This window comes from Anopheles ziemanni, chromosome 2, assembly GCF_943734765.1.
Source record: "Anopheles ziemanni chromosome 2, idAnoZiCoDA_A2_x.2, whole genome shotgun sequence".
NCBI classification, from domain to species: domain Eukaryota; kingdom Metazoa; phylum Arthropoda; class Insecta; order Diptera; family Culicidae; genus Anopheles; species Anopheles ziemanni.
This window is the reverse complement of record NC_080705.1, coordinates 43,253,730-43,265,738: the sequence shown is the minus strand read 5'-3', so window position 1 is coordinate 43,265,738 and position 12,009 is coordinate 43,253,730. Positions and strand designations below refer to the sequence as shown.

The 12,009-nt window shown below is 41.0% G+C and overlaps 1 protein-coding gene across 1 annotated transcript in view; it reads left to right on the top strand.

Annotated features, from left to right (window-relative positions):
* The first annotated feature begins 8,567 nt into the window (after positions 1–8,567).
* The window catches only part of LOC131289564 (tyrosine-protein kinase Dnt-like), an 85,486-nt gene continuing 82,044 nt past the window's right edge, over positions 8,568–12,009 (top strand). Inside the window, exon 1 of the mRNA XM_058318852.1 lies at positions 8,568–8,676. Coding sequence (XP_058174835.1) covers positions 8,568–8,676 — 109 coding nt within the window. The remainder of the gene's footprint in view (positions 8,677–12,009) is intronic.

The window sequence follows — 12,009 nt, the reverse complement described above, 5'->3', positions numbered from 1 at the left end:
ACCATCCAAAGCGCTCCTCAAAGTGTCTTCTTGGGACTAGGTTTGGTTTAAAGCTAAACGCCCGGATAGAGGAATCTATTTAGGTCGCTTAGATTTTTTCGCTTAGCCACTTTAGAAGAAGCAGTCGGGCTCTTACTTGAATGATACGCAAACACATCAGAACGCGGGACTGCAGCCAATTTTCGTCCCAATATCTCTTTAATGAATTGAAATAGGCTCTGCGGACCATCACATTGGACCTCAACATCGACGTCTTAACACTCTGACGTCCGGATACACGCATAGATGTAATAGCTCCGTTCCAGTTTGCATCAGATCATATCATTTTGTTGTACTGTCAACGCTGTCTCCTGACACTGGATGTAAACAAATGGAAAGTAAACAAATTTCACAGGCGAATTACTGTTCGTACGTAATTTCTAATGAAGATTGAAAACGAATGATCAAACAGGGCGGCCAGATACGGAGGAACTAGTGCAAACGCGCCGGTCGTAAAGCGTTGCGACACCGTGAATTGTGCGGACGTCAAAGTGTTAATACGGCACACTTTTGGTGACCATTCTAGAGCAGAAATCTATTAAATGTTGTTGACATTCATCAGCGAGAACGGACTGTTCAGAATTAGTTCACCACCCTTCAGAGCTGCTTGACATGATGAGGGTTTGCTTAGTCCCTTGCATTCATATAATAGAAGCTTAGGCTCATTGTGATTCGTGTTCCCGAACCCGAACTACTGAAAGGAAATTGTTATAGAATTAGTATGCTGCTTTCTTGGTAATTTATGCATCGAAACACCAGCCTTTAAATGTTACTATCTTTCTTGAAAAAATCTATTTTACGTTTCATTTTTTTAGTTAACTGAACCGATCTCATTTGTTCCATTGCGACATCCAATTTCCTTTTTTGGCCTCTTTTTACGAACCTATTTGTTCAACGAAAATGCATTCTTATCTTCCTTTCATGTATCTTTTTTATGAGTCGGAGTACTTTTAGCTCATGGATTATACACGGAAAATATCATCAATATCATGCTTATCTCCGTGCAAACATATTTCATCAATGATTGATTGTTAATAGCACTCATCAGCAAAACCCGTAGAAGTTTACCGTTGATAACATCGAATGTGATGACAGATACCTAATTTCATCGGCTTATCAAAGGGCATCCTGTGCTTTACGGAAGTGAATTAAAACCTATCCCTTCATCACACACCATGGCGATAAGGCACGCGTACTTTGAAGGAGATATTTAGGGATGAAAATAAACATTAGCATTACACCAAACACATCCAACTGGTGGCAGGTGTTGGTGTCGTAAAAAAGAGTAAACTAATTTAATTCACCCCTCAATAAAATGCATTAAAAATACACGCTATCCGTCAACGGGACAGCAGTAGCCAAACATACCCACGTGTCAAAGGGACTGACCGTGTCCAATGTATTTATCCTGTTTTCCCCTCAGAATGCGGGCTGTTATAATCGAAACTTTTCCACACCACAATCAAAAGGGAGAGGATTGGTGATCGGGTGATAGTGTTTCTAGTTGCTTAACACAGAAAAATGAGGATGGTCAATGAAACTTCTTTTTTTATAAACATATTTTATAAATTAGGTCATAAAAAACGTTTTACGTTTCACGCTTCGAAACTGTTTGAATGACACAAAATAGACCTGACAACTGATATGTAAAATCTGCTATTTGAGAGTCTTATTCGAAGTATTTGTTGTAATTCATCCTTCCTTCGGATAAATCAGCAGGCAGCTGTGCATAAGGCATATGCACACACAGGCAAACACAATGCACTTTTTTCATTATAATTCACTTTATCCTCTAACTTTTTATCCGTAGGCAAACCCACACGTAACGAAAAAAGTATACCTTCACAAACTGCTCAAAGTCCCACGAACGCACTTATTCGGACAGCATATACAATTCGACTTGTTTGGTAGGGAGTCGGAAAGCCAACTGCAACGAATTGGTTTCCAGCTCTCGCACGCACTTACTGCTCCAGAGGAAACCTGATACAATGTGTGTTCAATCGCCTTCTATCACCCTTGAATACTTCAACCAACGGATGACAGATGGCATCGAGTCGCAGCGTCATGTTACGTCTCTTAATACGTTGCGGCAATAGCACGAGCCTGCAGGTCTTTCGCTCGAGGCTTGCTACTGAATAATTGTGTAATCGTCACTCTCACAATTCGTGTTTGGAAAGTGTGATAAAAAAACCTGAAATTCTCCGAAGTGCAACTTGTCGAAGAACTTGAAGGACATTATGCAGACGGATGCAAAAATAGATTATGAGCTTGCATTGGAGATCCGCGACAGTCGAGCGGTAGCGCCGGTTAGAAAATCGGCCCATGAGCGCCGGGGCTCACCACCTCGACGGCGTGGGTTCGAATCCTTACCGAGACCGGACCCTCCCCTGTACGAGAGGAGTGACTATCCACGTACAACAAGGAAGCAAGTCTCGTAAGCCCTTAGGGCAGGCATGACCAAGAGGTCGTTACGCCAAGAAGAAGAAGAAAAAGAAGAAGAGCTTGCATTGCAGGAGCGGACAGAAGGGTGAAAGCCATGAGTAGTTTGTTTCCTTAGTTAAAACAACTATTTCCTTGTGAACAATGATAACGTTAACGAAATCTAAAATATTCTCGTCATAGACATAAATACAAAAAAGTAAAGCCATCGCATCAATACACTGCGTTCATTGATTCTTTTGTGGCTATTCGCTACAAATGACAAAGGACCTTACGCTGGATCATCAATCACAACCACGGTGGATCCACTGGAGGAAATGTGTTCCAGATCCGATTAGTCTCAAGAGGCCGTGAAAATTTGTAAATAAGGTATCCCTTCGGCTCGACCCGATAACAGTCGGATTTCGATGAAGTTGTCATAACAAACCCCGGAAGACTTTGGTGAAACGTCACATTCCATTTTGGAAAACACACTTGAGGGCGTTTTATCATTGTCCTAAAGTCCGGAAAAACAACCGAAAATTCTATTGTTTTTTGGCTCGAGTTCTCCAAGTGGGGCTCGAAACCGGAGGAAGTTTAGGTTTTTCGGTTTGTCTCGCCTGAAGGCAAAGGGTGTTCTGTAAATCAATTAAAACGAATCTCAATCACTCGATGGTGGAACTGGTTTCTTGGAAGGAATTATTCAAACATACAAACTTTGACCCACACTGCCGAAAAACTTTTCCCCGTTGAAGTAATCTTCGGGAGAAGTGACTTGAGAATTATTAGCTTGAAGGATAATCGTATTTGCAAAGTCGAACACGAGATCGGTTGGGAATTTGGAGGTCAAGTGAAGTGACGAATGGAGCGGATAGTTGGTGTTTTCACTCTTCTTGAGTGAAAATCCGTCCTGAATTTACCTTAAGGGTAGAAAAGTCTTGAGTGGTAGGCTTGAGATCGATTTCATTTCATTCGTTTGTTATCGAGAGCTAGCTAAATAAACTTTTCCGCAAATAACAGAAGTTGAATGCTTCTGCCCAACTCCCGCAGGGAATTTTGAAATTAGGATCTCAAAACACGGAACATCTTTAAACCAGACACTTTTTCCCAGAACTAAATGTCTCTTCCCAGTACTAAAGTCTGCAAAGTTTGTTCCAGGATAAAAATGTCATGATGCACTACACCACACACAACAAAACGGAAACATGTGTTTTGATGGTTTTGAATGAAATTTGCCACGACATTTGCATTTTCCTTCCAATGCACATAAGGCTTTGCACTTTGCCGAACTCATCGTACGTCAAGGGATGCACTCAAAACAAGCTGGAGCTGCTGCTGTTCAAGAAAGAAAAACATAAAAGAAGGAAGAATATATACATTCTGTCTACATGCAAATCCTAGTGTGTCGCCATCAAACCGGGAAAGGATGCACCTCTGATGAAGCCACACACGGTGCCTTGATTTACATTTCATGCCACTGTTTGCTTGGCCTGTCTCCTGCAGTGCCACTTGGCCTTATTTTTCCGCCTTGTTCCGTCCACAGATCACCCTTTTTCTCCCACGTCTCCTCGTTGTTTCCGTTCCCATCCTGGTAGCTAAACGCTTAATGCACACGAGAGGACATCGTTGCTATTTGTTGAGAGCTTGGCTGGGGAGATTCATCATTTTCTTGGTGGGCACACGTTTGCTTACTCTCAATCTCTTTAATATGCGCATCTTCTGAAGTTTTGGAAGGAAAGCTACAGAAAACATGCGAACGAATATAATTGAGGTCAACTTATCGTGAAGAAATCTTCTACGCACTGTCATGCTGACGCCGTCAGGTGAGAAGCGTAATAAAATCAAGAAATGTCATGCGCTTGATAAAAATGTTCTAAATGTAAGGAGATTTTCTTTTTTTTTTTATGCAAGCTTTTTATGATTCAATGACCAAATTTGGGTCTTCAGCATAGTAATACTCGATTCCCTTTTATTTTTATTTTAGTTTTATTACGGTCGCATTGAAGAATGTTACTTATCTTCAGCATATGTTTTACTGTCCATCATCCAGAAAAGACGGGATAATAAAAACAAAAATAAACGCGTTTTGCATACGTCAATGTTCCAGGACATCACAGCTGCAGTCTACGGGGTGATCATTGACCTACGCCCTCGTCGGAATGTTTTTTGTTTGTGGTTTCTTTTCACTTTCCTCGATCTTTATTTTCTCCTCATTATGACTCTCACTTTCTCGTTCTACCCTACCGCTCCTGTTGACTTAAACATTTGATTTCATTCGTGGCACATTCAGCTCATTACTTTCTCCTCCGGTTTGGAAAGAGGATTCAAAAACAAAACTTGTGGGGGAAAACCCATACCGTAAGAAACACCGGAACTAGACCGGATGTGGCAGCTGAAAGTGTGGGGTTCGCAGCCGATGCGCCACAGCGTTTAACAAATATTTAAAATTTTAATGAACCAGTGGTTACAACACATGTTGGTTTATTACGGTTATCTTTTTTTTTTATCTTATTTCTCATTGCTTCCCCTCAATTCTGACTCTTCGGCTGTTTAACGATCGTTGCTCGTGCGCCCCACGAGGACATTTTCTTTTGGAGACAATAAACATTCAAGCGAGAAACGAGCAGAAGAAAAAACTTAGAACATTTTTATCGTTGTCAAAGCCAAACCTTAGTGATGGCGAGCGTACCCGGGGGTAGGTGCATGGAAAAACATGCCATGCAAAAAGCGAACTCCCTGCAAGCAACACAAATTCAATGACTCCCTTTTTCCTCGAGCAGGGACAGCGATTGTCTTACTTTGCATACAAAGTCAACGTTTTAGTTTGATCGTTGCATTCGATTATCGGACCAATTTTTTAGACTCCTTCTCGAGCCCATGATCTTGATTGACAACGCTATGGATCATCTCCAGGAAGTCACGAAACTGTTAATGCTCGGTAATCGTGATTTTCCTCACCAACATAAAAAGGTCCAAATCGTGAAATGCACTCAACACGCTGCCATATCCTCGTTCAAAAGTACCGCCACCATGAAACCCGCCATTGCTACGAAAAAATGTTCTTCTTTCTCAGCCTGTCCTTGGGATGGCTAGAAAAAAAAAATACAGAACAACTTCTCACTTTCATTCGCGGGAAGCACGCACTGTTCACTTCCGGCAGCCGGGCACCGGGTTTATCAATCATCAAATTCACGATTATGTTCGGCGCTAAGTTGGTGGGCCACCGGCCGGGAGAATACGCGTAACACCTGGAGTGAAAGTGAATGAAATTACGAAACAAAAAGAAAAAAACAAGCAAAAACCCCGGATGGTTCGCACGAAATCATAACTGAGACGACACGGACACGGAATGTGATAGCCATTAATTAAGATAAGAGATTAGAGATCGGTGGGGCGACGATGGAAAGAGAAGGTGTCGGAAAATTGGATGGTGTCGTGGTGGAAAAAAAAATAAAAATACAAAATGCAAACGAAGCTAGGTGCTTCTAGCAGACTGGGAGGGCGACAAATATGCTAAGATAACTTGACTCGCCACGTCATCGATGAAGAAAAGTGTAAGTGTCCTAGAGGAGCCGGAAAATATGTTGTCTGCGACCAAAGCGCCAATGGAGTAAATGGAGGAAAATCGAGCTTTGTTCGGCGGCAATGGTTGTCCATTTTTTACGCGGGCAAATTGTGCACAACGTGAGCGATGAAGGGGGGGAAAGCTTTTAGCCAAATATCGTGTCTTATGGAAGTGGGAACGTTTCGTGCGCTGTTCTATTGCTGAAAATGATGGCAGAAAGCATCACCCCACTCGTGCGGTTCGTCCAATGAATTCTCCTCAGATCTAACTGAAAAACACTTTCACTTCAGTGGGCATTTATAGAAACAAAAAGAAACCATATGTTGCATCCGATGTAGATGTTCACAATGTGGAGACTTCGAACTGTTGTCATGTTAAATGTTTCCTTCAACTTAAAATGTGCGAATCAACTTTATTTCCTGACAACTATTAACCACCCTGGCGTCCGGTGTAGTTTATCATTTCAATAAAATTAGTTAATAGCCATAACCGCTCGAATAGCTCTGGTTTCTTTCGCGCAGTGGATCTTCAGCCAGCGAATGTCGTTGATTTATGCGGAATTCGGTGTAGTTTTCTAGGAAGAGTCTATGTAATTTAAATTCTTAAAATAAATAATTAAAAATGCTTACAATAGTTTTCACGAAAAACAAAATGAATACAAATGTTCATTGTTTGGCTAGAAATCTACATACTCCTCAATAGCTTAGGTATCTCATGTGTGCACACATTAAAATTTCCACACGCTGATAAATAATGTTAATAGATGCTTATTTTATTTATGTCAGGCTTAAGAATATTCATCTCATGATAAATTTCTCTTTCATACTTTTATTTAATTCTAAATTCAAATGTGTAGCTATTTATGTAATATTTGATAGTTTTTTGATTTTTATTTGCTTAAACAACATTTTTCATCAATATAACGTTAAAAATGATAAGTTATTGTTGTTATTTGTTCAATGATACTTAAAAATAAAGCGTATGGGAATGAAATCATGATAACTACAAGACACTATTATCTATTCAACGGTGTTCGAGAATAAATCGCTCGAGAGTACAAACAAAATGATAAATGAACAAGCAGAATCAACTGGTCTACACAAGAAATCTCATACCTAATTTATCTTAGGTAATAGGTTTGCTAAACTCAACTTTCAGACTGGAGGAAGTGTATGGAGGAACCGAATTTAAAACGAAATTATCTAAAGCCAACCATTTTCACATTTCATAAATTCCGGTTCATATTTCGTTTAAGCTACGTAAGCATGCTTCAAAAATCCAAAGCATGAAACTGCATGTATGTAATTTACAAAAGCATGCTTCCATCCCCAAAGCGCCACACCAACTGACAGCATGGATAAAACATAGAAAGCAAAAAACAAACGAAGAGAGCCGGCCGGCAAGCAAAAACATCGCCCGATGTTTTCCGAAGCACGTATTTTCGAAAATGCGACACGAGACATTTTCCATCTCTCTTCTGTTCGCGGCTCACGCGATGTTGAACGCACATGCACCGATCAGTTTACTTTCGTCCGTCGCGTGAAACAGGTCGATGTGTTTCGTAGTGCGCGCAGTACAACGTGTTTTGATCTGCTTCGTCGCGAAGTGTTGTGTTATCGCAGCTGGCCGTTTATGAAGTGCATCTTGTTCTGGTCTAGCGCAACTCGCAACCGGCAATCATCTGCGGCAGATTTGCAGTTTATAGTGGGAAAAGGTTTGCATTGAGAGAAAATATTTTGCTATTCAATTGTATTTTCAACACGGGTTGATACAATCAAATTTGTGTGGAATCATAGCAGCAAATATGGAGTGGAAATGTGTGGAAAGTGCCAAAGTGAAATCATAACGATGAAGTGTTGGTTGCATTCCAAGTAAAAGATGCATTAAATCCCAAGAAATGATTTTGGAAGGGTGTTGGTGAAGTATCTAACCTTCCTGCTAGGAAGATCGAAATCAGTTTGTTGTGATTCAAGTTGACGTCAGTTTTGCGTCGAAAAAAGAAAGCAATAGGAAATTGTACGTCGTGAAGTGTTGTGTAATTCCAATCGATTCGTTGATTGGTTGAATTTTACAGTTTCCCTTCCGTTCTTGTGTCTTGTGTGCAGGGAATTCGTCATATCGCAAGTATGCACAGAGTCTCGTACATGCAAAGGGCTTCCAGGCGTATTTACATCTTCCTGTTGTGCGTGTATTTGCGCGTTGAAAAGTCCAGCGTTAGGAAATAAAAAGAGTGATGAAGTGCCGTACGAATCCGGGTGCGCAACACAACGCAGAAGTAGTTTGGAAAAAGAAGGCAGTGGAGAAACGAAGCCAGAAAACCAAGTGGAACCAAGAATAACTAAACCCAATCCGTGAACCGAAAATAAGGCATACCGCGAAAGAAAAGAGAAGTAAAGGCTAAACAAAACACCGGAGAAAAAACGCAACAAAAGCCAAAGCGGTGAGGAAAGAAGTTGAAAAGTGTGCAGCCGACGAAGACAACTGAAGCAGCAATTGGGTGGGCAGCAAGATAGGAAGAAGGAAGAGTTTAAACCCGTGCGTCAGAATGACGAATTTATGTGTTTACGTTGGTTTATTGCTGTCTCTGCTGGTGGTAACCGGTCGGGCTCATCTAAATCTGTACCTCAACGAGATCGAAGTCCAGAGATTATTAGGTAAGAGTTTTCCACCCGTCCACGGCTATTCGCATTGCATTGCATTGTAAAACCTTCTTGCTAACATACGCTTCAAGCTATTTTCCTGCATGAGAATTAAAAACAATAGGCTATGGATACTATTTCAAGTTTACCGTTAAGTTTCCCTATTAGTTATTTACCGAAGGACGGTATTTTGTTAGTAAATTGTAAAAATGAATTGGAAAACAACGCAACAAAATACTACCATCTCTGCGTAGAATAATAACGAAACAGCTCGACAAAAAATCGAAAACGATCTGTTTGTTGTGTAAACAGACAACATCTGGAAAAAGGACCTGCCTTGTCACCTCCGGGGAGGTGAAAAGACAACCAGCTTCTGATTTGGTTTCGGCTCAAAGGCAGGTTTTGGTTTTGTTGTCTAACGATGACGACGTGTTTATTTGATGCTAATCATCATCCTTTTTTCCACGCTGATTAGAAACCACTCTTCAACACGCGCTTCCGCTTGCGGTTCCTTTCACCTCTTAATCTTGGATCCGGTTCTATTCATTAGTTTGAATCCAGGATATTTTCCTAATGAATCTATTCCTCTCTTTCACCAGCCCCGCACAGTTTTCCGAATGCCTCTTCACGGTGCCGAAAAAGCATTGCTTAAAAAAAAAAAATCGGAAACCCACCCGAGGTATATCAATGCGATCGGCGTGGGTTTCTCTATCTAAAGGCTTCAATCAAACCGGGACAATTCTCCAATCACTCCTATGAGCAGGAAACCCCATGGAGTCTACAATTTCGATGTCGAACCTACAAAACCAACCTTTTTCTTCTTTCTCTGTCTGGGTTTTAGATCCCGGTGGGTGGGAAAACGGAGGATGCCATGAGGAGGAAAAAGTTTAGGAAGCGTTGTGGTAGAACAGGTAAACCCAGATCAGATCCCTTTTTGTGGGCTACGTGTTATAAATCAATTAAAGGACCTTTCATCGGTGCTGGTCCCCCGGCTTTCTTTTCCATCCCGTTGCCATCATTCGCTTCCGCTTACCTGAAGTTTGTTTTGATCAGGTTACGGGTTTCCTTTTTCCCCCTTCACAACCTCAAGTATTTGGGAAGTTTTGATAACCCTCTAGAAAATCCAATCGAACAGAAAGAAGGACCCATTGGATGACAAGTTCAATGTTGACCGTGTCTTCATCGCTTCTTCACCTTCGTGTCCTGTGTGTCCTGGTGGACGTGAGGGCGGTTCCGATGATTATCACTGCGTCACTGATAGTCCTTCCGTATGAGCTGGGTTTTTGGGGCAAATAATGTGTCCCTTTTCCTCCATTTTTACCCAACGACCGGTAACCATATCACCTTTCCCCAGTTCCTCTAGTGAACTTTATCCTTTCGGTTAACTCCGTACGTTTGTTTATTTGTTTGCATTTCTTGAGTCCCCGACCCTCTTGGGTGATGAAGAAAGGAGAAAGTTACGGATAGTTCCACATTCTTATTACAAATCCGTTGAAAATCTGTTTTATGAAAGTATGCCAAAACCGTATGCAAAACTATCAACATCAACATACCTCCTACTACTTTCACACTAACACACACAAACACGTTCTTCATATACTGTAGGAAACTATCCCTTTTTCATAACTTTTTATTTCAATTTGCCCGGAAAAGTTTTAACATTTACCTTTACCCAATTACTTCTGTCTTATTTTACTGTTGTTTTAGATTAACAGAAGGCGAAAGGAAGAGACGTTAAACAGAGAAATTTATACAGTCGACTCTAGATAATGCGAAGTTGGAGGGACCCAACTCGAATTATCGCGTGAAGAGAGCAACCTAGCTTCGAATTTTACTTCGCATTATCGAGTGTACCAAATCGTATTGTTTTTATTCGAAATAGTGAGAGTTTTCCAAGGGACTACTGATATACATGTACTTCGAATTATCGAGAGTTTCGAATTATCGAACGTTTGAATTATCGAGAGTCGACTGTATAATGTTTACGTGTTAACTTTTTCGGGCGTGATTTCGCCCGACGTAATCTAAGTAAGCCGAGATCGGAACGGGCGAGAAGAACTCTTTTCGGTGCGAATCTGAGTTGCGAGCAGACATAAAAACCCGGAGCGTGGAGAAGTGGATATTTTTTTAGTGCGGTGACGCTGCGAACACTTTAGATACAGTTAAAAATAAAGTGAACTAAAAACCGGAGTTCGCCACGAGGCTCATTGTTCAGAAATTCCGAACAACCTTTTTGTCCGACCCGCTACCACTTTAGTTTTGGAATTCGTTTCGACGCGTCAAGTGGTCAATTGGTTTGTTTAGAAATCGATGATGTTGCTTCCTTCAAACGCGATACAATATTTAGTAGATTGAAATGTAAACTGCTATTATCCATGGAAATAACCTGTTATAAGGCCTGTAGTCTTTGCAGGAGACATAAGGAATTGGGACAGGCTTTTATTTAAAATTTATATTAGTTGGTAAGGACAATGGAATCAGATTGTCTAAGATCGTTAATATGTTGTTTGACATGTGCCGCTCAAATTATCACGAATGAAGCAGTGGCTTGTGAACTCTGGCCCCAGAGATAAAGCTGGTATTTTATTTCGAGGCGTCCGCAAAGTATAAGCAACACACGCCATCAAAACAACTCTTTACTTAGGCTTTGGCCGATGGAAACAAATGGGAAGAAGGTTAAGTAATGTTAATGCTAAAACATCAAATCATGAGCCAGGAGCTAAGTGTCAGTTTCTTTCGCCTTCTGTTGTGCGTTGATTTCGAGCGGAGCAAATCTTATCTCACACGCTCGAAGCCAAAGAGCAGAACATAATTAATCTTTTTGGTTTATTTTCCGTTACGGTTGAAAGCCCAAACAACAGACCCAGTAGCAGTTCCAGCATCAGTGTGGTTACTATCTTTGAACTGTCAGAAAAGTAATGCAATTGAAACGTCCCTTTCGTTTGATGCTTCCTTGTCCATTAATTACCCATTACTTCCTCTCACGAGACTTGACGAAAGGACCATCCGAATTGCGTTCGAAAAATGTCCGCAGCACTTCGTAGTATGAATTTTAATTTGCGCGTACACCCAACAGCCATTTTTGACATTCCGATATTCCGTGGATATTGTGGAGCCAAAACGGAAAAACCGTAGGATGTAATGATTCTGCCATTTGGGATTGTTTTATTTCTAATGACCACTTCATGCTCGTAGCTACATCTTTTACACCGATGTTTGCCTAAACGAGAAAAAATGTCGTCAGAAAATGGACAAATCTGACGAATTCAATCAAGTACATGTACGAATCTAATCAAATTCTGTACATGCACGTTGCCACCTGCAAGGGCCCCGCCTCGTTACGATTTG